We start from the raw sequence: 27,577 nt of genomic DNA, 5'->3' as shown, positions 1-27,577 counted from the left end.
TCATTAAGTTATGTAATGAAGTGGGTAGGAACCCATTGACTGTATGAAAGAAGGTGCCAGAAAACAACTAGAACAACTGTTCTGTCCTATAATGGAGAATATAAAATTTCATCAACCTCTGAGAGGGTGGCCCCTTAAAATAATATTAATCTCCAACCTCAGTTTTTATTTTTATGGTCTGAGTACTTCTGTGCTTCATTATCAATATCTTAACAGCTTCTGTCTATACCCTCGACATTATTGTCGAAATCAAGGAGAGGCACACACTTCACTTCATCGTCATCAATCTTTAATTAAAGCTAGCACTGTTAAACCCATACTGTTCCATCAAAGCTTTGGGATTAAACAAATGGTCCAGGTGACCAGAAAAATTTAGTGGAAAGACTCCCTCAGGCCCAGGAAGGTGTAAGGTGATCTGGGGTTGCAATGAAGATCAGCACAGCCATAGAGACTCATAAATTGGATATTGTTTCAGAAGTGCTAATAAGACCCAGCACGAATAGAGAATCCAAGGAAAAGGAAACTGACCAAAACAGATGCCTAATTAATATAGTAGCGCACAGAGCAGTGACTCCTAGAGGTGAACTTCGGATTCCAAGGAGCCCTTGTGAGTCCTTCCTTACATTGCTTCTTCAAGTTCCTGAACCTGGGATGAGACCACTTCGCCATTCACTATCTCCTGCACGACTGTTTTGATTTTTCGAGTTTTATTTGGGTCTAAAGGTAAAAAGCAGAAAAGAGGGTAATGATTATCAGTAAGCAGTTATCAACCCAAAGTTTATTCTTGTTCACCTAAGCTTTTTTTCAAAGCTTTAGACTTTTGGAAGTGACTTGCATTCCAAATCAATTGAGTTTTACTTAGTGGAAATGAAATTTATTCAGGAATGTCTTGTGCACAAATCCAAATACTCAATGCCTCCCTCCATCTCTCTGTTCCTTCTTTCATTGTCTTTAAGCTCAGGGCCTTGCTAAAGATTAGCCCAGGATATCGTAGAACTCACTATCCTCTTTTTAAATTATTATTATTATTATTACTAGCCTTCCAAGAGATGGGGTGGCAGCAAGCACCTAACCTGGTGTTCTTTACAGCATTTAAGAAGTGTGCATGGTAGTGTATGCATGAATATAATCCCAGCATTTAGGAGACAGAGGCAGGAGGATCTCTATGAGTTCAAGGCCAGCCTGGTCTACAGCAGGAGTTCCAGAGCAGCCAGGGCTACACAGAGAAACCGTGTCTCAGGGCGCTCATTTTGTCTTCCTAGGTTAGGATTTTCTTACTTGAGCTCGCTGAGAATTTTAACACAGTATCCCACTGCTCAGTGTGTTTGAGCAGAGACAGTGATATGTCCCCTGCTCAGAGCACAAATGTATTCTAAGTTATTTACGTTTTGTTTTCTCTACATCCAATGAGACCTTACAGTTTAGTCGTTTGTGAATGAGATTCTGACTTATTTTGAATGATTCTAACGTCCATACCTTTAGAGGAATCGACTGATGGAGTCTGAGGCTTGGAGCCAGTAAGAGATGAGCTTTCATCAAAACCATCACTGTAAAGAAAATGAAAGCCGGGCTCACGTGATTGTTGGATGGTAAGGAAGGAGACCCGGCTGCTTGAGTTTAAACAGTAGAGCAGTCTACACAACCACAGTAAAAAGCTGAGATACTAATGCAAAGTTCTTGGCTGAATGATGCACCATGACGGTAACCAGCTGGGTCAACACACATTTGCATCCAAACCACCTACAATGGGCTCTGAGGGGAGGCTGTCTGGTCTCAGAAATCAGTCATCTTAATTTACAGTCTGGGATTCTTCCCCCCAGATCCGGCTGCTATTGTCCATGGCTGCTCTGCTACTGCGGGACCAGGGTGGTCCAGGTGTCTACTACTGATGCATTATCCCTAGCATCAAGTCACGAGATGGTTCTTCTAGAACATGGAAGTACTCATTTACAAGGAGCATTTTATTAGTAGTATCAAGTGAGACAATGGCTGAATACATCTTGTTTATTATTTAATAAATTCTAGGCATGCATTTTCTAGATTTGTTGTTTTATCCTTTTTGTCCTCCTCTTCAAAAATCTTTGTGTGTGTGTGTGTGTGTGTGTGTGTATGCGCCTGCATGTTCATGTGTTGGTTCTGTCTCTACCTTGTTAGAGACACACTGGGCCACCAACTTGGAGGGATATTCACGCCTCTCCCTCCCATCTTCAGCAGGAGCGATTAGGTTAGAGACACACCTTATGTGGGATCTGGGGCTCTGGACTCAGTTCTTTCTACTTGCAAGCTCTTTACCTTCTGAGCTCCTCCCCAGCCACCCCCTCTCCCTGGAGGCAGTATGCAGATGTAGCTCAGGTTGGTCTGGAACTTGGGCTCCTCTTGCTTCAGACTTCTCAGTGCTAGGATTACTGGCAATCTTTGTGCCTTGTTTAAGCAACTGCAGCCCTCTTCTCCCATTGCAGAAAAAAAAACAATCTGCATCAGGTGTCCACTGTCTTTCAGCCCCTACGATGGATATTCCCGGTCTTATTGCCAGCTCACCCTTGGTTATCCCCCTCCAGCAGCCTGCGGTAGGTCTCGATCTCCATCTCCAGGCGAGCCTTGACGCCCAGCAGCCGCTGGTGCTCTGCATTCTGGCGCTCTGCATCAGCCCGCAACTGTTGGAGTTGCTCCTCCAGGCTGCCGATCAGCTGCTGCACCTGAGACAGCTGGCAGCAGTAACCACCCTCGGTTTCAGCCAGCGAGCCTTCCAGGGACGACTTCTGCAAATGGGAGAGAGAGGAGAGAGAGACAGAACCCGTGTGGGGATCTGAGAACAAGATGGCGGCGGCCCAGGGTCCCGCTGGGTGCAACATCTCTCGGCATGCCACGCTACCATGGCGAGCTGGGACTGGAGTTCAATCTCCAGGTTCTGCACCATGCGCTTCAGGTCGGTGACCTCGCTCTTGCTGGACTGAAGCTGCTCCGTGCTGCTGCTGATCTCCTTCCTGAGCTCTCCGCTCTGCAACAGCAAAGTGGGTGGATGGGGTGAGCTCTGTGCGGGCTCCGAGTGCTTTCTGGGAAGGCGTCAAATGCCGTGGTGTTACCTTTTCAAGGAACCAGGCCTCTGCATCTTTCCGATTTTGGTCGGCCATGGCTTCATACTGGGCTCTCATTTCATTGAGGACCTTGGTGAGGTCCACTCCAGGGGCGGCATCCATTTCCACATTGATGTCACCGGGACCACCTGCCTGGAAACTTTGGAGTTCCTAAGGACAGCAATGGAGAGAGAAAGACAGGAGTTCATGTGACTAGTGAGGCTCGCGGGTGCTTTTGCCTTCTTGTCTCTTCATGCACGGTGATAATAATAAAATTATATTTTTGAGTGAGTTGCTATAAAGGCAAAATATTAATGAAGGCATTAACAATCTTTTTTTTTTTAAGCTTGAAAACCTGTTTCTCTCCTGATTAAGAAAAATCCCAAACCCAAAACCAAGGTTTTCTCAGGTTTCTTGAATGAACAAGGGCTTCATATTCTGTGCCTGTGGTTGCCGGCTCTGCTTCTAGAACATCCACTTCTGTAATTTACAGGAAGGACAGGCCTGGTGTGCAGGTTGCCCCGGCAACTGCTGCAGAGCTAGGGCCGCAGGTGGCACCTGGGCTCATACACTGTGTCACACCACAGCCATTGAGAACCCAGCGGAAACTTCCTCAGAAGCTCACTGCCAGCCGACTTTCTTCCTGTCCGCACCCCAGCCTCTGATACACCCATCAGATCTCCATGTGTCTGCTATTGGTCACACTTGTCTAACATATGTGACTGGTATATTTATCAGCTGCAGACTTTTGTTTTCGTTTTTGAAACGCTCCATATTTAAAGACCACATTGGATGAAATGTTGATGATGTAATTAAAATTCCTGCCATTATTTAATAATGGAAATAATAAAACCAGGATAACTCCCTGCCATCCTGAGTCTAATACTCTAATCCATTAAACCTTTATAAAAAGTACTGTAACACATACACTAGAGGGTGCGGTGGGGCGGGGGCTGGGGGCACACATACAGGATCACCAAAATGAATACTGTAACACAGAGATAATGTATTCTCTAGCTTCGTTAGTGCAAACTTGCAATTCTTGGGTCTGGAATAAATATAAAGCTATTTCTGACCTCCTCGTGGTTCTTCTTCAGGTAAGCCAGCTCCTCAGTCAGGTTCTCAATCTGAGCTTCCAGGTCGGCTCTGGCCAGGGTCAGCTCGTCCAGCACCCGGCGCAGTCCGTTGATGTCGGCCTCCACAGTCTGGTGCAGGGCCAGCTCGTTCTCATACCTGAAACCCAAGTGCCCACAGCTCAGGAAGTCAGTATTAGCACAGCCATTGCCATGGGCCCGGCCATCTTCTGGGCTTTGTGGCCCATGTCTGTAATCCCAGGACTCAACTACATAGTGAGTTCAAGGCCAGCCTGAGAAGCTGTTTCCCCACCACCCCCCCAAAAAAAATGGAAGGAGAGGAGGACAGGGGGAGGAGACGGGGCGGGGGGGGGGGAAGGAGGAGAAGAAAGAAGAGGCTGAGGAAGAGGAAGAGGAGGAGAGGAAGGAGGAGAAGAAAAATACTGCATTAACAGTATATTATTCAAATTTTGATTTTGTGACTTTTCCTATGCGTGTGAGCGTGTTTGTTGGGAGAGAAGTAAGAAAGACGAAGAAACAATGAAGTGGGAACTGCTTGCCAGCAGTGACCCTGGCCTCCCAGGGAGAAGGCTCCCTGTGGTTTGACTTTCTGAAGATATTCTAAAACTAACTGGAGATTGTTTCAGTTCTTTTGTGTGTTGATTTAAGCCTTGTTACTTCATTAGTAGGTTTTCCTGGGTCTTCACAGGCTCAGGACTATATAGACACTACAACTTCCTGTGGGGACATTTTGTAATAGAAAAAGGAAATAGGTTTGTATTCCCTCTGCATAGGAGGGTGGGGTATGGGAAAGGAGCTGGGACATAAAAATAGATGGCATCGCTAAGCTTTCAGTCATATGAGTCACCAGGGACACAATGGTTCCATTTAACCCCTTGGCAATAATATCGTTAATTCACTTTGATACATTGAAAATTCAGGTCTAAACATAGGCACAATTATCAGGTTGAATTATGACTCATTACAAAGGGATGATCCGTAGCTCCAGGTGGAGCGACTTATAACTTAAAGCTGTGAATGGTTTGGCTTTCAGTGCTTTTAAAAGCGCCCTGTGTGGACTTAGGAGCTCACTGAAGGCAGGGGAAGTGTGAACTGCAGGGCATTCGAATCCTTTGCCATCAATGGAGGCAGGAAGTGGGGAGCGGGAGGAGGAGCTAGTTACCACCAGCGGACTCACTTCATCCTGAAGTCCTCCGCAGCCAGCCTTGCGTTGTCGATCTGCAGGAGGACCTGGGCATTGCTGATGCTGGCAGAAACGATCTGGGAGAGCAGAGGGAGACACGTGAACGGAGTCCTAAAGCACTGGTACTTCACGAGTGCCACTTTGCACATAAGAGTAAACGGTGACGTGAAGTACATTTCCCCACCATCCAAACTCTTCATCTTTCAATCTCGTTTCTCTCGGCTTTTCAAGTGGTAAAAAGATTCATTAACTCTTCCATGCGTCTTTAGTTTTGGTTGGTCTTCCATCTTCACCCCCACCTTTCGGTCCATCCCCGTCCCACCCTTGTTTAAACCTTCCTTTGTCACTCTCCCCTTCTTCTTTCATATCACCTATGTTTTTCTTCACCAGTTTCAGTACCTCCCACTGCCGCGAGTCCTGTCTGATTTCTACAGGCACTCACTTAGAGTCAGACACAGAAATCTAAACATTCTAAATGAGACTCCACATCTGAAAGAGATTAGATGGCGTTTGCCTGTCTGGGCCTGGGTTACCTCGCTGAGTATGTTCCATTTTTTTCTAAGGCAAAGGCTGTGACTGTAGCTCAAGGGGAGACCATTTGGTCGCAAGCCCAAAGCCCTGTGTTCCCACCTCAGCACCACAGCAGAACAAAGGAAATTGCAAAGCCAAAAACTCTGAAGGGTTTGCGACAACTTCATTTTAAAAGCAGATATATTGATTAAAAATACTGTTGATTAGTTAAGAAATGTACATTTCTTTTAGACAGTGGAAGGATGGCCACTTAATGATGAATGAGCTATACTTCTGTGCTTCCTGAGGGGAGGAAATTCCCCAAGTATGATCTAATTTAAAAATATCTAAGTTCAGAGGATTTATTTTTATCAAATATTGTAATAATTTTAAAAAGGTTTCTAAAGCCCCTCCCCTTACCTTATTCTTCAGGTCTTCAATCAGTGGGTAGTATTTACTGTAATCACTCCGGGACCCGGAGTCTCCCGTTCTTCGGGTTTCATACCACTCTCGAATTTTGTTTTCCAGTTCTGCGTTAGCCTCCTCTAGAGATCGGACCTTACCCAGGTAGGAAGCTAGTCTATCATTCAGATTTTGCATGGTTTCTTTTTCAGAACCAGAAAGAAGCCCTCCATCATTGCCCGAAAAGACACACAGAGAGCCACCGCCCGAGCTTCCCCCCATCCCCATCCCCATCCCCATCCCCATCCCCATCCCCATCCCCATCCCCATCCCTCCCAAGCCACCTCCCAGAGGTCCCCCATACGCAGTGCCAAGCCCTGGCAAGCCACCTCCAGAGCCACCGCTAAAGCCAGAACTAGAACCAAACATGGAAGCAGCAGAAAAGAGCCCCCCACAGCCAACTCCAGAGGCTGCTCCCCCATAGCCGCTGGCAACACCAGAAGCAGATGCACCCCAAGGTCTGCCTGCCGCCCCGTTCTGTGAGGACGACCTCCTGGACAGCCCAGAGGTGCAGACTGAGAGCGACATGCTGTTGCTGGAGAGAGAGTTTGGCAAGGTGGTGACCCCAGAGAGACCGCAGTGCTGGTATGCCAGAAGGGGTCGAGCCTTTATAGGCTGTGAGGTGGGTGTTGTGGTTAAAGAGTTCACTCTCCGCATTCCACCTCGGATGCCCACCCCCACCCAGTCAGCCAGCTCAGCGGGTATGTGATTTATGCATCATGAAAATTCACTGATATAGCTATAATTGAATAACCATTGCCACTAGATATCTGACACACAAGAGAGAAGGCTGGGTGGAGCCGATAGGCTGTCATAAGGAATCTGTCACCTTCAGTTGTCCTCAGCACTGTCTGTATCTTCCAAACACCAGGAAAGTAATGTCTGGAGTATTAAGGAATCCTTCCGAAGCCCCATGCTTCCTGGAGCTCTGTTCTCCCCTTCCCTGTCTATTTCTTTTGGAAACATGATAGAAGCCAATGACCCATGCTTGTGGTTCCCTCTGTAGGAACGGTTTCAGAGACAGAAGAAGAGTGTATTCCTAGAAGGTGAGAAACAGAGGTGTTTTCCAAGTGGATATTAGAATCTGAGCTTGCAAGGTTCTGAAAACATCTGCTGCTTCTTGTTTTTCTGACTTGGGAAAGCAAAACAGCTAAACACGGGAGCTGGCTGTTGGGAAGTCGAATGTTTATAGTTATAAAAGAATTGGCATTCTTAGTAAACCGTGACACCAGGCTCTAGGCTGAATGCTCACTGCTATTTCTTCAATGGTGTTAACCATGAGAATATTGTAGTAAATTGTATATCACCTAGGGCGTTTCACCATTAACAAAGTGCACACACACACACACACACACACACACCACACTCTATGCTTAAGAGGCCAGTGAGCCATTTGAGTGGATTCTGAAGAAGAAGCACTTTTGCAGCATAGGACAACCAACGGGAGGCTGTCTTCTTAAATTCATGGGGAAGCAAGAATTGTATCCAGGGGTCAGAGAGACAGCTCAGTGCTTAGGAACACTTGATCTTCTTCCAGTGGACCCAAGTCCAACCTCCTCCCCCAACACACACATGGCAATCAAGCTAATACTTCCAGTCTCAGAGGGGCAGATTATCTCTATCGCTATCCCTATCTCTATCTCTATCTCTATCTCTATCTCTATCTCTATCTCTATATCTATATCTATCTATATCTATCTATATCTCTTGACACAGTTACAGCTTATATGGGAGCATGAGAACAATACTATGATGGAACTGTGTTAGCTTGAAAGGTTAACTGGAAAGGAGAGAAAATGCTGATGCCCAGAGGAAACCTGTTGGAGCAATCTCAGGGCATGGAGAGCTCTCCAGGAATTTAGGTTACAGGCATTTCAGTTGGGTGAGAAAAGGAAGGGGCTTTCTTTTATATACTTTCTTCAAATGTGGTCCAGGTCTCTATATTCCTCATTGTGAACTAATTCTATTATTGAAAATAGCTCTCTATGTATACAGAGAAGGTGAGAACTGTTCTAATATCAAGAAGATATAGGTGTGGATGACTTTTTAAATATTTTGAACATGATTGATCTTATTATTTAATAAAGATTACATAACTAACAACCACCTGGACATCATCCATGCCTGGTTCATTTGTTCAGTGTCTTACAAAAATCAGCATTCAAGATGTATTAGGTTGATTTTTCTCTTGCTAAGCTAAACTGCTGAGTCACGAATATGTATTGCATCAACATAGGGATAAGCAGCAGGATGCATTGAGTGTTAATAGACCCCAGCATAGTATATGGAGGGTAGAGGTGTTACTGTCATCCTAATGAGAGCGTTTGCACATGCCCAGAAGGCTCTGGTGCACAGGTTCCCACAGCAGAGCCTTTAATAGTAGCTCCATATTTCCTGGGAGTCCTGGTCCTAGAGAATGCTGTTTTTCTTGCCTTTATGTCATCAGAGTTGGTCTCAAGGTCAGCACTTGCTTTGCAGTGACAGAGTGCAGATTCCTTCTCATTCAGCTCGAGCAACACCCCCTAATCCAGCCTCCCCAGAGGTGAAATCTTAAATCTGGAGTCATACCAAACTCAGGGCATGGAGTTTACCCATTGGGGATTGGGGGGGGGGCACATGCAGAAGGTCACACCTGAGGTTCATGGCAAGCCTCTGTAAGAAATACCCAGGAGAGGCTGGAGAGATGGCTCAGCAGTTAAGAGCACTGATCACTCTTCTAGAGGTCCTGAGTTCAATTCCCGGCAACCACATGGTGGTTCACAACAATTTGTAATGGGATCCGATGCCCTCTTCTGGTGTGTCTGAAGACAGCTGCAGTGTACTTACACAAAATAAATAAATCTTTTTTTTTTTTTAAATGTTCTGCTCTTTATTGGACATGTTAACAAATGCAGTTTAAAAGACCAAAGCCCATGTCATCCTGCACGACGATGAGGTGACAGTCATGGAGGATAAGATTAATGGCCTCATTAAAGCAGCTGGTGTCAGTGTTGAACCTTTCTGGCCTGGCTTGTTTGCAAAGGCTCTGGCCAAAATAAATAAATCTTAAAAAAGAAAAAAATACCCAGGATCAAACAGACTGGCAGCTTTTCAAATCACTTTCCCAGGGTCAGGAACACTGAATCCGTAGCGACAGCCACTTAAGACTCCCCCTTAACCTTGTTAAATAAGGATCATGTGCCATAGGTTCCCAACTTATACACAGTCACAAAGAAAAATCGGGCTTCAAAGCAAGAGGTTTGCAGAAATTATACATTTATACTGTAAACATGGGAGGGATCAGCAGTCTCAGGAAGACAAGGATGCTGAGAGAGTTGGCAATCCACTTGCCTCGCTTCTTGGGAGCATGCAAAGTTGTTAACCGGGATGCCGAGAACTGTGGTCTTAGACGAGGCTCCACCAAGGGTTCCTCAATCTCTGTCCCAAGCCTGTTCGCTGAGCTTGTCCTTGTGTGAACTGACATCAGTTCCCATGTTCCTGCTGTTGTCCAGACACTGGACCACACGGATCCCAGACCTTGTGTTTCAGAGAACTCCTATGGCGATACTTTTATCCCCTTTTACAACGGAACCTTCTCAGTGACAGGACATTGATTTATTTAAGGCAGCGAGAGAATTCGGGTCTACAGTATAGTCTACAGACAGCGCAATCCTGATGCTTCTCTCAGTGACACAGAAAGGACGTCAGGTGACTCTGACCTCCTTAACTGTGAAATTGGAGGTCTCGCCCACACACCAACCAGAAACTCTGACTCTGCCCTTCCTGGAATCTCTCAGGGCACAGCCCAAGACCACAAAATGATTTTCTGTGGCCTATGAAAAATGACACCATGTGAGACTCTGCCGGCACATAGGCAATGTTTCTTTAGTTTGGGTTTTGTCCTCTGGCTTCATCTGCAGACATATTCCAAAGCGTAAGCGAGTGATATTGTGGTTGTTTCCTATGAATCACAAGCAACACTCTCACAAGGCCGAGTGACTCCATTTTACCACCCTAGAAACAAAACAGAGGCCGTTGCTTGCTTACAGCATCAAGAGGGATGTACCCCAAACAAAGTGTCCACTTAACAGTTACAAGCACCTAATAATGTAATGTGAATAACATGTATTTTTGAACTTGGAGTCAATTTTGTCCTGAAATGCATGCTTTACATCCTTAAGACTTATATGTATATATTTATGTATATTTAATTTTAATTTTTTTGAGACAGGGTTTCACTGTGTAGACTTGGCTATCCTGGAATTCACTCTGTAGATCAGGCTGGTCTTGAACTCTCAGAGAGCCTCTTCCTTCCAAGGGCTGGGACTAAAGGCATGTGCCACCACAGCCTGGCTGTATATTTTTAGTAAATTTGCTCCATAGCCTGCATTAGGCTTTTATAATAAACATTTCTGTTTCTACACGTGTGTTCTCCTGAACCATAGACTTCTAAGGTAGAGATCAGGTGTTTTACCCTGAGTCCAGCCTATTGTTTGGCTACAAACTTTCATTTTATACCCAGAGTTGTTTTGCTTGAAAGAATTTATTTGTAATTTGCTTAAATGTATCACTGAAAATGTACTTCACTTAAAAACCATCTTTGCCTCGACCCTTTGGAATGCTTGATTAAAACTTATTCCAAACCTGTGTACAAGGGCATAACTTCAGAAGTTGGAGAGAGACATATTTTGTTTTCAGTGACTATTTGGAAAGGCCGGATGCTGTGTTCATCGCCTGCCTTCTCCCCCTGCCTCTGTCCTTGCTTGCTGTGGCCTGTTATCTTAGTTGGTTGGAGGGATGGTGATGCTAGTCATTGAGGTATTAGAGGTGAATGTAATTTTATTTGACAGCCATGCTAATGGCTAAAAAGGCAGAGATGTTTCCAGAGAGAACAGTCCTGGACTTGTTGGCTAAGTGATTGCATAAGTCGAGGCACTGATAGAAAGGACAAGGGTTAATGTGAATTGCTAACAAGAATTGAAGTTTTACCGGGTGTGGTGGTCAATGTTCCTATTAACAGCACTTGAGAGGCTGAGGCAGGAGAATCATATGTTGGAAGTTAGCCTGGGATACATAGGAGATTGACAGAAAGACATAAGAGTAGGAGGGACAGCGGAAGACAGACAGACAGACAGACACACACACACACACACACACAGAGGGAGGGGGAGAGAGAGACAGAGAGAGAGAATATTAAGTCTTTTTGATTTGGTGTATAGCACCTGCCTAGCATGCATAAGACCATAGATTTGATCCTCAGCACTGCAAAAATAAGTGTGATGAGTGCTTTATTTGTTTTTGTTTTTTTGTTTTGTTTTGTTTTGGATTTGGTTTTTTTTTGAGACAGAGTTTCTCTGTATAGCCCTGGCTGTCCTGGAACTCACTCTGTAGACCAGGCTGGCCTCGAACTCAGAAATCTGCCTGCCTTTGCCTCCCAGAGTGCTGGGATTACAGGCGTGTGCCGCCACCACCACCCGGCTTGTGATGAGTGTTTTAAATATTATATATATATATATATATATATATATATATATATATATATATATATGATATATATCATATATACGATATATATCTCACATGGCTTCCACTTTTACATAATTCACGGAATATAACTTATGGAATATTCAACATGGGGAAAACGATGTGCTGTTTCTAATCTTTAGATTTTATTAAGCTTGGCTTTCATGGTGTCTTGGTCACAGTTAGTTCCCTGATCTCCGACCGAGCTGTTCACCTCCTGCAAATTAGACTCAACACTTTCTGCAATTCACTGGTCATTTTCACAGTAACTTCTCTTGCAGGGGAATTGCATTTTAAAACCCGGTGAGTAAGTGAAGATTATGGGGTTGCTTGTGTTTTATGTTGGGCTCCTGGGCTAGGGATGAACATGACTCCCAAAAAGGTGTAACTGAGACTGAGGCTGAGCATTGGACCCCAGAGCTCAATCATTATGAAAAACAAGGGGGAGGGTGATGGGTCTAGAGGTGCAGTGTGTGTGTGGGAAGAAGTAAATAAGAGAGTAAGTACCCTGGCAGAGGGACTTTTTAGTGAGCTCAGAGGAGAGAACACAAATGCTCACAGGGAGGTCGGCGCAGTGAAAACCACCTCCCATGTGAATGCTGGAGCGGTTATTTGGTGGTGTGGAGCTCTGAGACTGACACCTCAAGTGAGGAGGACAGAGGGTCTGCGGGGGTGTCACTGTCATGATGATGATAATTCTGATGTCTGACACTGTGTCATCCTGTTTCAGAACCACCCACTTCCGCTGGGTTTGTGTGCCTAGCAGACGCAGGACCAGGCTGCTCTGTTCTAAACCTGCACACACAGTACAAACGGGCACAGAGACAAGCACGCCTCTCTTGCACTGAAATTACTGACAGAACTGGAAGGAGGGACCTACCATTCTTCCTACATGTGTGTGTATGTGTGTGTGTGTGTGGTCTCCCTTTATTTTCTTTGAAAGATTAACTGGCGGGGGGGGGGGGGGGGGAGGAGAGGATAGACCGAAAAGCAAGAGGATATGAAACTGAGTGAAGATTCTCAGTTCTACCTTTTAAACAAACACACTGGCACATTGGAAAGGGCAGTGACAGCTTTGCTTTTTTCCCCCTTCTTTCCTCCCCCCTCCCTCCCTCCCTTCCTCCATCTCTGTTCCTCTCCCTCCCTCCCTCCCTCCCTCATCCTCCCTCTGTCCCTCCCTCTCCCTCCCTTCCTCCCTCATCCTCCTTCTGTCTCTCTCCCTCCCTCCTTCCCTCTCTCCCTCCCTCCCTCTCTCTCTTTCCCTCCCCCCCTCTCTGTGTTCCCCGCCCCCAGATTTGTAGTCTCTGGTATTTGCCTGTCAAAGTTTCAGACCACTCTGGAATTCGTCATTTCCAACTGCAATTCTGGGAATCCATTTATTGCGTGTCTTCATGCATAACACTCGTATGTAAGGTATGTAAGGGAGAGATGATCGCATAAAGTCCAATCGTATAAAAATGCTAGTTATTGCACACTGACAGGGTCAGTGAGTCTACTGGAGAGTTTCCATCTCATCCCAGCACTGTGAGATTGAAATGAGTCCCTATGAATACTTGCCACTGGCTCACAGCGAGTGTTCAGTAAATGCTAGGCAATTTTAAATGAGCCATATGACCATCTTCCATATAATGGTCAAATCTAAAGTCATAATCCTATGGCGATAAGGAAATAAATGATACAGGGCAAATTAAAATTTCCCATTAGCATGCAAAATAGTTATTTATCACTCAAATGCAAAAGAGCTGAGAATATAGTCTGTGTCATCTACTCGTGGCTTTAGTTTCCATTTTCATATATATATGTATGCACATTTGCATGTGTGTTGGTGCATGTGCACATGTGTATGCATGCATGTGAATGTGTGGGCGAATGTGCATGTGTGTGCAGGCGCATGTGTGTGTGGGTACATGTGTATGACTGTGTGGACCAAGGTGTATGTGCACATGTATGTGGGTGAATATGCATGTGTGTGCAAGTACATGTGTGAGTGGTACATGTATGTGTGTGGGTGCATATACATGAGTGTTGCAAGTGTGTGCATGCATGCAGGGACAAAGGTTGGTGTCAGAAATCCTTGTCCACTGGGAATGACTGTCAATGGGTATGGGCTCTGTCTTTGGGGGTGTTGGCCATGTTCTAGGATTAGCGGTAATCATTGTACAACCCATGAACGTACAGGGGACCACTAAGATGCACATGTCACAAAGGTGGATCTCACAGTTTGTAGCTGTGTCTCACTAAAGCTGATTCTGAAAAACCGAGAGAGATGTTTCATATTCCAAACTCATCAAATAAAGTGACCTTCAATGAGTTAAGCAGTTTATTGTGAGAAGACACATTCCACCTCTGGGCTAGTTTGCTCTTAACTGGGTCCCACATCAATCACCTTGTGTCCTGTTCTTATTCTCTTCGGCATCTGTGATTGGAATTTGTTTTAAATTATTCAAAGACTAAGTAGAGCTAGAGAGGCAGCAGAGACAACCGGCTGGGGTGGGGTAGGGAAATGCAAAGGCAGTTTAAAGGCAACAATAAACCAATGAGATTAACTGGGAAATTGCCTCAGTGGAGAATCCATGCTCCCTAAAGGGGGAGGCTTTTAGCAATTCAGAAACAAGAAAAACAAAACCCCCAAAGAGAGAGGTTTATTTGAAATTTGCTTGAACTCTTCCACCCTAGAGCTTTAAGATAACTGAACTGGCCTGTGATGGATGTGTCTTCACATGAAAACGACAGTGATGATGACTTAAATATTCTAGTACTCACTGGGTTTAATCTTGCAAGTCCTTTACAGCTCCCCGGAGTGAAAACATTTATATTTAATTACAGAGCATGAAAAATAGACTGCCCCTCACACACTTTATAGTCACTACACAGTATTGATGTTGTTTCTGGATGGCCGCAGCTGGACCAGCCACCTCACTGGCAGCTGGTTATACGTTTTCTTCGATCTCCTTGATTTCAGAAGACACAACCTTGCCATCTACCACTTCCTCCACGACCGTCTTAATCTTCCTGGTTTTCTTGATATCTGTGTGAGTGTCAGACATTAGAGGTTGGTCCAGGCCCACAGTCACCCCGTCAACCCAGACAACTTTTTCTTATACAAATTTAAGTTGGTTTTTATAAAAAAAAAAAAAAAGCACAGAACAATGCATATCACTCTCCCCAAATTTATAAAGCCCTCGTCTTCTCCCTCAGATAGAAATAGACCATCTTGAATAAAAATGAAATCCACGTTTTAGTTGTACATTTTTTTTCCTCCAGGACCTGAGGAAAAAGTTGTTCTAGCGATAGCACAGGCTAAGAAGGTCACCTTGTCTTAGGAAGTGTGCCGACATCCTCACTCGGATGCCCTCTCTGCATCATGTCTAAGCTTTTGAGAATCCTGATGTCTTGGACCTGCTGAGATAGCTTAGCCAATAAAGCTCTTGCTAAACAAGTATGGGGATGATCTGTGTTCTGGTGCCGAAACCCATGTTTAAAAAATAGAAGTAAGCTGGATTGGTGCTCTATATGAAGTTGTCCTCTGACTTCCATACGTGTACTAGGGCATGGGCAGTCTCTCTCTCCCTTCTCTCCTTTCTCTGTCTGTCTCCCCCACCTCACACACACACACTAAATAAATAAATACATAGAAACTTGGTTCTCAGTTGTGCTTTTGAGTTCCTCCACCTTTTCCTTTTCCCTAGTGACAGACAGTTGCCAGGGAGCTGCTGAGATTTCTGCCCTGCGGGACCTGTGCCCAAGCGCAGAATACTTACCCCTTGTTTCCAAAGTGCTCAACTGGTACTCTGTAGTTCTGTGTTGTGAAAGAAGCGGAAGGAAAAACAGCGTCATTGCCAGGTCAAAGCCGGGAGCTTGCCTCCTCATCCCTTTGTTTTTCAAGGTCTGGGTTGATGTGTGGTTAAAGGTTGTTTTCCTATTTTCTGTCCTTGGGTTGTGTTTATCTCACAGTGGCGAGTTCTACTTTTTAGCTCGGAAAACACCGACCTGCTTACCATATGCTAGAAATTTGTATAGTGAAGACTCAAATTAGGATAGAAGTTCAAATCTGTCCGTGTTTTTGTTCTTTTTTGTGGTGGGGGAGGTTTATATGTGAAGGCAGTGGCTGCTCCAATTTTGCCCATTTATATACTGGCACCTGGGGGCCTCTGTGGCCTGTGGTTTTAATTCAAGAGCAGTCAGCGAGAATTTTCAAATGGTCATTATGCTTCCAGTTATACATATAACACAAGAATTAACACAAACGTGATCGCTATCATTTGTATCATTTGGAGAACTGTCTTCTGACTCAGTATCCCCCCCCCCCCCCCCGACCTCGTTCAAAGGCTATTGATATTTGGGGTGTCTTATACTAATTGGTGTATTTTTGCCTCATTGTCCTGTGTGTAACACTGCTCTTGTGCTTGGGATGGCCTTAACAAGGACTGTGAAGGAGACAGGGACACACATTCCTGTGATGGCCTTAACAAAGACTGTGAAGGAGACAGGGACACACAGTCCTGTGATGCTAAGAGCCTTACTTTACATCTTCTCCTTCCAGAAGGCGGCGGTAGGTGGCGATCTCCTGCTCAAGCCGGGTCTTTATGTCAAGAAGGACGTTGTGTTCTTGGTTCTGGCGTTCAGTGTCACTCCTGATCTGCATCAGCTGGGCCTCCAGGGAGCTCAGCATTTCCTGGATGACAGCCAGCTGGCTGGCATAACGAGCCTTGATGTCTTCCAGGGTTCGCTCCAGAGACTCTTTCTAAGCATGCGAGACAAAAGAGGGTGTTTCTTACTTGTTGACTTGAAGTAAACAGCACAACTGTATCTTTTTCGGAAGAATTTTTGCAGCCTTTGAGCACCACCAATTTTTTCTAGGTCTTTCATTCTTTCTGTCTAGGAAGCCTCAGCTGGCCAGGTACGTCTGCCATCTTTTGGATTTTTGCTTTGTTTTTTGTTTGAGTTTCGTGCCTACTGTTCCCTCAGTGTGAGGCACACTGTGCCATAGCATCAACCTTTAGTTCCTTGCCAGGGAGGAGGTTATGCCTGCCATGCCTGATTCATGGTGTCAATGGAAGACTAGCTCTCTCAACCCACGGGGCCAGGCTTGATCTCGTAATTCATTGGCTGTTGACATGCAGGCAACACTGACAAAGTCTTTTGTTTTGTTTTTCTCCTGAGATTCAACTCTAAGAGTTGCCCCACAGCTCAGCCCTTTCTCTCTTCTTTCCACCATAGTGACATGACCCAGACTGATCTGTCCCTTTAGCCCTGACCCCTAAAGTGGAACGCCATAGATTCATCTCCAGAATGTTGTCAACGTAACTTGATGTGGCCCGATGGATTTGCTCGGCCTGTGATGTCTCTACTCCTTTCCTCCAACTTAAAGCGCATCTTTGATTTAAGATCTAGGACAAATGTGATTTCCTTTGTGGAATCTTCAAGATCTACTCTTTCCTATGCCCTGTGTGGCTTGTTGCCTTTGCCCCGGCTTCTCTCTGTGCTGTAGTGATTATCAGCCGTTGGACCTGTTTCCTGGTTGGCTCTGCAAGGGGAGAGGTTATTTATTACAGGTGTCTGTACTCTCAGAGTCCTGAACATGGTTCCTTGCCAGCACAGACCAGACTGAGCGCTGGAGGTCAGAGGTGCTCACCATGCTGAGGTGGGACTGGAGCTCTATCTCCAGGCTCTGGTAGGTGCGCCTCAGCTCCGTGACTTGAACTTCCATTCCTTTCAGCTCCTCTGTGTTCACTGTGACCTCTTGCTTCAGAGCTTCACTCTAAAATTCCAAGAATCAAGCAAAAAAAATGAGTAAAGAAAGACACAAGAGAGAGGAAGAAGGGAAGGAAGGCAAGCAAAGGAGAGAAAAGAAGAACAGAAAGGAAGACAGACAGAAGGATGGAAAAGGAGGGAAAGCATCGTCTCTCTCCATGAAACAGTGTTAGCCATCTGCTTCAGTCTGGAATTACCTGTCTCTCGAACTGTTCTTTGGCCTCTTGCAGGTTCTTCTGGGCCAGGACTTCGTATTTCTGTCTCATCTCATTCATGATCTCCCCCAGGTTCAGGCCTGGTGCAGCATCCACCTCCACGTTGACATTGTTGCCTAGCTGTCGGCGAAGGGCCTCAACTTCCTACGAGAGTGAGGTTCCGATTGAGGTTAGTGTGAAAGACTTTCTCAGATCAGGCTGGGTGGAGGAGACATAAGTCATCCCATGGCTTCTTTCATTGAGGATGAATAAAGATGAAAGGAAATAAGAAGGCGGCTTCCTAGGGTCTGTGCGCATTTTGGAGTTATCACACTGAGAGCAACATCACAGAAAGAAGTTAGGCTTGTTGTTGTGATTGGTATTGTCTTTATCACTGTCACCACCACCACCATCACCTTCATGACTACCACCACCATGACCACCATCATCACCACCATCACCACCACCACCACCACCACCACCATCATGACTACCACCACCATGACCACCATCACCATCACCACCACCACCACAAACACCACCACCACCACCACCATCATGACTACCACCACCATGACCACCATCACCACCACCACCACCACCACAAACACCACCACCACCACCACTACCATCACCATCATGACTACTACCACCACCACCACCACCACTACCATCACCATCACCATCATGACTACTACTACCATGACCACCATCACCATCACCACCACCACCACCACCACCACCACCACCACCACCACCACTACCATCACCATCATGACTACCACCACCACCACCACCACCACCACCACCACCGCCTCTTCTTCCCATTTCTCCTCCTCTCACTTATATCACTGGAGCTGTCTGATCCTATAACATCCCTGCATATTTCTTACCTCTTGATGTTCCTTTTTGAGGAGGGCCAGGTCCTTGTTCAGTTCTTCAATCTGAATTTCCAAGTCTGTCTTTTGAAGGGTCAGACTGTCATAAACCTTGCTCAGGCCTTGGAGATCAGCTTCCACAGTTACTCGCATCCCCCTCTCAGTCTCAAACCTGGGAATGAGTCAAGATGCAGACATACTCAAGTCTTCTAAAGTAAGTATAGAAGAGATAATTTAACATAATGAGATAGACAATTCATGTACTTTATAACAATCTCCTTCACGTATTTGTGAAAAATGAATACGAATCTGGGAACCAGATCATTTGCTCTGTAATATAGCTTGTCACTAGGGCTGGAGAGATGGCTTAGTCCTTAAGAGCATTAGCTGCTCTTGCAGAGGACTCTGCTTTAATTCCCAGCATCCATCTCTGTAAGTCCAGTTCCAGGGGATCTGAAATCTTCTTCTGGTCTTTGTGGGCACCAGGCATACACATGGTGTACAAACATACATGCAGGCAAAATGCTCATACACATATTACACACATACGCATACACACATGTAGATAACATTTCTGTTTCTATGCAGTCTGAAATAACTTTGAAAAGTTTCTATATTCAGAGGCTAGGTTATAGCTGGGTGGTAGAGTGTTTGCATAGAAGGCTTGATGCTCAGGGCTATAAAAACAATAGGAAACAGAGATAAAAGCCAACAACAAAAAGAAAAAAGTATCCAAATAATAAAAATCTAATTTCTTCCCCCAAAGCAGTCCAGAAACTAAAAACCCAAATGTGAATTTTACAGGGTGGAGTTGTCTTTATCATTTTGTAAACAGATGCTCCCAGTGTGGATCCTCTCAATCATTTCTTTCTCTATACAACCCTCTGACAAAGGCACAAATTAAAATACATCAAGGCAAACCAAATGGTAACATAGTAGAATACCCAGCTGCTGACAGGGTGGAGGTGGGGTCCAGGAATCTAACTGCCTCACCTTCAGATCTGATTTTTTGAATTCCTTCTTCTTCTTTTTTTAAAGATTTATTTATTTATTATATGTAAGTACACTGTAGCTCTCTTCAGGCATTCCAGAAGAGGGAGTCAGATCTCATTATGGATGGTTATAACGCACCATGTGGTTGCTGGGATTTGAACTTAGGACCTTTGGAAGAGCAGTCAGTGCTCTTAGCCACTGAGCCATCTCTCCAGCCTGATTTCCTTCTTTTAAAATCTCTTTTAGCATCAAAACACTTCTTCTAAACTATGGTGCAATTAGTGTGGACAGATCCTACAGACTTGGGACCAGGAAGTCCTACTGTTCATCACCTCTGGGGAAACGTGATCATGTGGATGCTTCTAAGAAGGTGAAGACATTTTGAAGTGTATTAATCATAGGTTGGTTCCGGTTCTTTGATTGACTGGGTGAAACCATAAAACTCTAAGCACACTGGAAGGTACAGAATTCATCTGTGGAATCTGGCTGTGACGTGGGAGCCGCATGACTCTGTGGAGTGGTTCTGTGGATGTCACCCAGTGGAGACGTGTGGCTCTCACACCACAGAAGGCCATTGGTGGAGAAATGGAGTCCTGGGTTGCTTTGCTATTACTGAATGATAGAATTAGGTTTAGTGGGTGAAAGAGCAGAAGGGAGGGTACTAAGAAAAAATATTCTAGTGACCAGAGCTGACCAGCCAGAAGAGTGGCAGTGACTGGGAGGTGCTCAGAAACGATGGTGGATAAACAAATCTCAGTGTCCCGGAGAGCAAGTGCTGGGCAGTCACATAGGTTCTAACAGCCCTGTGCTCCGCGATTCTGAAATAACGAAATAGATGTTTCTTAACTCACAATAACATGCCCATCCAAGCATGGCACAACACTACTATAAAACCTGAGTTCTTTTTCAGGGTCAGTGAGATGGTTCAGCAGGCAGAGGTACTTCCTGTCAAACCTGACATCTGGAGTTCTGTCCCTGGAAAAAATGTGACGGTTGGAAAGCGTGGATGCCTGTCACGTGTCCTCTGACCTCCTCATGCATGTGGTGACACCCTATCTGTCTCCCTCTGTCTGCCTGTCTCCTTTTCCTTTCCGACCTCTCCTTCTCCCTCCCCCCACACCATATACACATATACACATACATGCTAAATAAATGAGAAAAAAAAACACTAAAAGGATTTCTTTTTCAGAAGGATTTATCATGGTATTGGGTACTGTGGCAGACATCTGTAATTCCAGGTCCTTAGAGGCTGAGTCTGGAGGATGCTGACTTTGGGGCCAGCTTGGATTACATAGCAAGGCCCTATCTCATAAAACAGAATCCCAAACAATCTCCCACCAATACACATACACATATCAACATACAGACACACACACACACACACACACACACACACCAATATACACACACAGCGACACACACATATATAAATGTACCTCAAAATGTACACACTGACACATATGAACACACACACATATGCACACACACACACATACACACACATACACACAGACACATACACACATACACACACATACACACAGACACATACACACATACACACACACACAGACACATACACACATACACACACACACACACACACACACACACACACACACACGCACGCACCATAGTTTAGAGAACCTACTTCAATCTGAAGTCCTCCGCAGCCAGCTTAGCATTATCAATTTGCAGAACGCATCGGGAATTTTGTATTTGAGCATCCTTAATCTGGAAAATATGAGAGGGAGAAAGAATGACATTTTCCCTCTAGGCAGGAGTGTAAGATAACTTTATTAGTCCTCAGAGACAACTGTGATTACATCACAACTGATGTCCATTTCAAGAATGACCAGGGGAGAGCAAGAGGAATGGTGACAGAGGTATTAATGTAATGGCGTGGCCTAGTTCCTTTGTGATCACACAAAACGAAAGCTGAAGCCACCCACATCCCTGGACCTTTGTGAGTGCCTTGTCCGTGGCTCTGCTCACACTGGAACATTGCTGTTAGCCCTTTTCACCTGCTGAGCGCCAGCTCCCTCACCTCTCAGCTCAGACAGCACTTTTGAGGCCCGCCCCATGACATGTTCCAGTTCTAGCAGTGAATGCGTCCCTGTGGCTGCTGCCCTCCCTGCACAGCCTCCCAGCGTCTACCTCTGAGTGATGGTTTCTTTGGTCCGTTCCTGTTTCCACTTAAAGCACTTTATTTGCCATTGTCGTCATTGTCTGCTCTATGTGTTGCCAGTGTTTGTGAAGCAGTGTCTGAATGAGAACTTGCTTTCTGTAGGAGTTAGGCACAGGACAGAAGGATGGACACACCTTGGATCCGTGCGAATTCTCTCTGTGTGTGTGTGTGCATGTTCCTACGCACAGGTGTATGTATGTGGAGGTCAGAGGACAATCTTGCATGCCATTCCTTAAGTGCTATCTTTTCTGTGTGTGTGTGTGTGTGTGTGTGTGTGGTCTCTCATTATCTTGGAACTCACCAGGTGGGCCAGGCCGGCTGACCAGCAGGTCCCAGGATGTCCTTGTTTCCCCAGTGCTGGGAATACAAGCACACGCCGTCATTCTCCTGCTTTATTTTTTAACCTGGGGACTGGACTCAGGTTCTTGTGTTTCAAGGCAAACACTGTATTCTTTAAGATGCATGCAGATTAGAAGTCTACTTCTAGAAGATATTAAAGCGACATATCCCTTGCCATGGCTGTTCCTGGAGAGAGGTCCCTCGATAGGCCTCAAACTAGTGGACACTGATAATGGCTGTGCCTAAGTACTATGGGTAATCCCCAAGTCAACTCAGAAGCATTGGCCATGAGAGAAGTGCTTAATTTTAATTTTATGTTGTATCAAAAATCCCGAAGGAAGGACAGTCCTGTTTATGAGAAGGCCAATGGAAGCACCATAGCTTCATGGGCTGGTAGTTTCTGTGAAGTCTGAATTAAACTGCATCGATGCCTGTAATACCACTCAAGAGAAGAGGCCTGTGGGTAAGCCAAAGGTCTTTGCTCTAAAGGGGCAAAGATATAAACAAAATTGAAAGGGTGGCTTTTCTTGATTAGATAAGAACCCTGGAGCTAGGCAAATGGTGTGTGCTGGTGCCGGACATCTTCAGTAAGGAGCAAAGTCTCCCACTTTTACTCCATTGACTTTATAAAAAGGGGAACCCCACCTACCGTGGATGACACAGGAGCAGATTGTGATAGGACTGTAATAAATTTGAATTGGGGGCAATAGAACATTTTATTATCACCGAGGTGCATTATAAAATGCTTGGTGATAGCAAGAAGATAATTAAGCAAGACATTAAAAAATCCAGGTACTGTGCATAGTGGCACACTTTTTTAACCCCAGTGCTGAGGCAGGGGGATGGTGAGGTCCAGACTAGCCTGGGATACACAGATCTTGTATCAAAGACCAGTCCTTCCTTCCTTCCTTCCATCATCCATCCATCCACCCATCTATCCATCCAACCACCTATCATCCAACCATTTATCAATCAATCAGTATAGATACCATTAATATCTGTAATCTGTGTCTACCCTGAACCTTTTGGTTATTTATTCCCATAGTAGGTTAATACTTTTGTTATAACATTCATACAATGAAAGATGAAAACTCTCTCTAAATTGACTTGAGTCTTCAAAGTTAGTAAAGACTACCATCAAACTCACATAGAAACCCTTGAAGTCTTTGAAAAATAAGATTATTCACAACAAAGACCTTATATTGTAAGCCATAACAAAGATAGAGACTGTAATTTTGGATGATAAAATAACCATATTTTATCTATAATTAGTTGAAGTTTTAGAAATAAACGTGAGCTAAACTCATCCTGTTTACAGATACCACATGATAAAATAAGTTTTTTCAGTTATAACTTTCAACCTAATGTGTTTGAATTCACCTAGCACACATCTCTTAATCCATTAGGCAACTAAACAGTGATGTAGAAATCACAGGCCTCACGTCTCACGTCTCACGTCTCACGTCTCACGTCTCACCTGGTTTTGCAGGTCTTTGATCTGTGCGTAGTAGGAGCTATAGTCCCGGATGGTGCTTGGAGCATTAGCTTCGTACCACTGCTTGATCTGGGCTTCAAGTCTGGAATTGGATTGCTCCAGGGAGCGCACTTTTTCTAGGTAGTTTGCCAATCTGTCGTTGAGGTTCTGCATTGCCAGTTTCTCATTGCCCCCAAACAGGTTCCCTCCGTTGGCGAGATCGCCCCCGTAGCTCACTACGGTTTTGGAGACAGAGATGCGAGTGCCGTGGCCTCCAGCGCCTCCATAGACGCTGGGTGCAGCCCCCAGGCGCTGCACAGTCCCCTTCCTATACAGGGAACCACTCATGCTGAGTGCTGGGCCTTGTGAGGAGGAGCTCATACTCCTGTGGAAACTTCGACGACTGAAATCCATCTGGGATCCCGGGAGGCAACACCTGTAGCCTGGAGTTGGAGCACAGCCTGTCTGTCTCGTGCTACTGTGCTGACCTTTTATAGAGTTCAAGAGACTCCTCCTCTGCTGTCATGTCACCTCAGGAATGGCACAGTCCACCTTTCTACCTCCCCCTCCCCCTCTTTTGTACGGCAATATGTTTTATTCCATTCCAGAAATTACTACTAGAGCTACTTCTTAAAGGCTTTTCTGGGGTTGCGGGTGAGTGGTAGTTTCTTTTTAATAAACAGAGGTAACAAAAAGGAGGAGGAGGGGGTGTTCTTTTAGGTCTTGCACCTGCCCTGGCAGGTTTTTTTTCATCCCCATATACAAATAAAGAATATTTACAATCTTTATGAATAATTTAGGCATTGAACAAGACAGCTGTGAGAACATAATGTAAGTCACACTGTTGAGAAAAGACAATGGCTTGTTCGAATGATGATTTTTTTTTAAAGAAAAGCTTTGTCTTATGCTTCTTCTAAAATTTTTTTACTTCTAAGTTTATCCTTGTTTAAAATTTATGTTTTCAGTCTCTTGAAATAGCTTGAGTGGAGCTGGGTGCGCTGATGTGCACCTGTGATTCCAGCGTGTGTGGGAGGGGGCGGGCTCAGGGGCATCGGGGGTGGGGGAGCAGAGGCAGGGGATCAGGACCAGTTTGAGACCAGCCTGGTTGAAGTAAGGCGTTCCAGTCTAGGCCAGTGTTGCATAATAAGACCCCGTCTCAAAGCGCACGCACGCACACACCCACTCATCCAGAGTTTGAGACCTGAATGTAGTCAATATGGGAGTATGTAAATGAGTATCGGTGGGTGGTGGGACAGTCTGCTTTGGAGTTTTTACAAAAGATATTTTAAATGGCATTTTTGGATAATTCCATCCATGCATATCCAATATATCTTGATAAAATCCTCCCTGCCCCTCCAACGGTGCCCGAAGCTCCCAACACACACCCTACCCAACTTTATACCTTTTTTTACTTTTCCTTTTTTAAAATATAACCAACTGAATCTAATTAATGCTGCCTGCTTGTGGGTGTGGGGCCATCTATTGGGGTGTGGACAACCCGTCAGTGGTCATAGATCCTCTTCCTGGATCCCAGCAGCCTGCGACTGCCAGGAACTCCTAGGTTAGGGAAGGGACTTTATTTAAAAAAAACAAACAAACAAGCAAATCAAACTTGTTACAAAAATCTTGGAAATATTTTTAAGTACTAGCGTCTAATGGTTGAAAAATGCTTTAAGAAACAATATTAAATTACTGAGAAACTCCTGTTTTTAATATCTGGCATACTGCATGCTGGAGCCTGTCTCGTCTCTTCTGTCTGAGGCCAGCTAGACACCACCAGGGCATTCTTTCTGCTTCTACCTTGCTGACACTGGCTGCAGGAGCTGCCTCTTAGGACCCCTGATGGATGCTGCCTCTTAGGACCCCCGATAGACCCCAGTTGCAGAAGCGCGCTTCACCGTGTAGATTCCTACACTCAGGACAAAGTGGTTTCCTGAGAGTGTAAAGAAGGCTGTAGGTGGCTACAGGACTCACACCTAACTTCCCAGAAGCCTCTGATAGAAGAGGGCAATTACTCTGAGCCCCAGCCACACAAATCAAACTCTATTGATTTGTTTGAGTAGGAACATTCCTTCTAGAAAGTTGAATACGTTTCTATGCAGGAGACTTTGCTGCTTCCTCCACACACACACGTGGGCCCCATCCCACCAGTGGAGAACTGACTGAAAGCACTCCCTAAGTTGGAGCAATGGGCTTCTGATCCCCTTTCATTCAGACTTCTGACTGAAAATTTGTGTGCGATGTGTCATCGAGACTTACCTTTTGGCAAGATATTCTAGTTAATAAAGTGACTGCAGGAAATCATACTACTGTTTCATAGGAATTCATTTTTTAAAAAAATATCAGAGATTGAATAAAGATCCTATGGACCCTTATTTGTACATATAGGTACGATTTTAGAGTCTTTGCTATTCCACGCTGTTTGGTGACTGTGTCTGTAAATAGATACTTCCTAGATTCCAACTTCCTGCATGTAATTGAGATGCATTTTGACCTCTGAGACAACTCGACTGAGCGTTAATGATTAATGTTAAGTTTGGACAGGACAGTAGTTTGGAGTGCAATTATAGCTCTGAGAGGACTTTCTACTTTCGTTTTTCCACACTATGGACGAGCTATGATAGGTAGTCATAGAATGTTCAGGCTCTAGAGAGGTTTTCTGGAGATCGGGAGGTGAGGGAAGGGAGAAGAGATGGAGCAGGAAATGGGGACTGTTCAGTGGCATAAATGCCAGCTTCTATTGTTTTTACCTGAACTAGTCCAGTGCCTCCAGCTTATGATTTACCCTTAGTTGGCGTTTCTGCTCATTTATGACTTGAGGACTTGGTGGATCTGCTATCTCAGTGGCTATTGGATTATCAGAGTGAGATGTAAAATACAGCCATGAGTCACCTAGTGACAGGGGTATGCTATGAGAGCTGTGTTGTTAGCTGATGTCTTTGTTGCTTGGATATTGTGGGGTATAATTACGTAAAGCCTGCTATGCACTAAGGCTTTGTGGTACATATGTATGGAGGCTTTATAGCACACAGCCTAAACGCACACACACACACACACACACACACACATTGTTCACACCATTGTCTTATTTTACTTTCTATTGCTGTGATAAATACCATGACCACATTATTTGACACACATGTCCTGAGAATAGTTGATGAGGGAAAGTCAGAGTAGGGACTCAAGCAGGAGCAAAGGCAGGACCCAGGGAGTCTTGCTGCTTACTGGCTTGCTCCTCATGGCTTGTTCAGCTTGAATTATTATACAACTCAGAACCATCTGTCTAGGGGCAGCACCATCTCCTGTGGGCTGGGCCTTCCCATAAGCAATCATTAGTCAAGAAAATGTTCCATAGACTTCCCTGCAGGGAATTTGATGGAGCCATTTTCTCAGCTGTGGGTCTCTCTTCCCAGACAACTCTAGTTTGTGTCAAGTTGACAAAAATTAACCGACACAGTGATATACATATACATCTTTATATCTCCTACTGCTCTTACAGCCATGATAATCAGAACAACCTAAGATTAAACCAAGTGTAAGAGAAGATTCGATACAGAGACACAGCGGGGGCTAGAGAGATGGCGCAGTCTGGTGAACTGCCTCCCTGGAAAGGAAGAGGACCGTAGTTTAGATTCCTAGCCCTCATGCTCCCAACTGTGGGGAGTGGAGACAGGCAGACCTTGAGAGTTTATTGGCCGGCTAGCCAAGCTGAACCTATGAGATTCAGGCTCAACAAGAGACTCTGTTTCAGAGAATCAGGTGGAGACTGATTGAGGAAGACACTTGACATCAACCTCTGGCCTCCATGCACACATGAACACATGTGCATGCTTGATGCTAAAATCCTTCCCAGGGTACACATAAGCGATGTCTATCCATTCTAAGGTACAAACAGCAAACTCAGGTACAATTTCACCAAAGCTCATTTTAGG

General features: G+C 45.0%; 2 protein-coding genes across 3 annotated transcripts; both read right to left on the bottom strand.

Moving 5' to 3' along the window:
- Positions 1 to 267: 267 nt before the first annotated feature.
- Krt12 (keratin 12) lies at positions 268 to 6,860 on the bottom strand. 2 transcript variants are annotated; one of them, XM_052197068.1, is made up of 8 exons: positions 6,282 to 6,860; positions 5,346 to 5,428; positions 4,151 to 4,307; positions 3,084 to 3,245; positions 2,873 to 2,998; positions 2,539 to 2,759; positions 1,477 to 1,547; positions 268 to 717 (listed from the first exon to the last, which is right to left on the bottom strand). In XM_052197068.1, exons 1-8 carry the CDS (start codon positions 6,849 to 6,851, stop codon positions 620 to 622), a joined length of 1,488 nt encoding a protein of 495 aa, XP_052053028.1. In that variant the 5' UTR covers positions 6,852 to 6,860; the 3' UTR covers positions 268 to 619. The 2 variants fall into 2 exon arrangements, with proteins under 2 accessions (XP_052053028.1, XP_052053027.1); XM_052197067.1 differs by lacking the exons at positions 1,477 to 1,547; positions 6,282 to 6,860 and having other exon boundaries at positions 625 to 717; positions 5,346 to 5,661.
- Positions 6,861 to 14,134: 7,274 nt separating this feature from the next.
- Krt20 (keratin 20) lies at positions 14,135 to 24,273 on the bottom strand. Its single transcript, XM_052195338.1, has 8 exons — positions 23,649 to 24,273; positions 21,296 to 21,378; positions 18,667 to 18,823; positions 17,777 to 17,938; positions 17,461 to 17,586; positions 16,349 to 16,569; positions 15,587 to 15,624; positions 14,135 to 14,853 (listed from the first exon to the last, which is right to left on the bottom strand). Exons 1-8 carry the CDS (start codon positions 24,057 to 24,059, stop codon positions 14,756 to 14,758), a joined length of 1,296 nt encoding a protein of 431 aa, XP_052051298.1. The 5' UTR covers positions 24,060 to 24,273; the 3' UTR covers positions 14,135 to 14,755.
- Between the last annotated feature and the right edge of the window lie 3,304 nt (positions 24,274 to 27,577).

The sequence above is a fragment of the Apodemus sylvaticus genome, chromosome 10, assembly GCF_947179515.1.
Source record: "Apodemus sylvaticus chromosome 10, mApoSyl1.1, whole genome shotgun sequence".
Taxonomy (NCBI): domain Eukaryota; kingdom Metazoa; phylum Chordata; class Mammalia; order Rodentia; family Muridae; genus Apodemus; species Apodemus sylvaticus.
The sequence above is the reverse complement of the archived record's forward strand: the minus strand, read 5'-3'. Positions and strand labels throughout refer to the sequence as shown.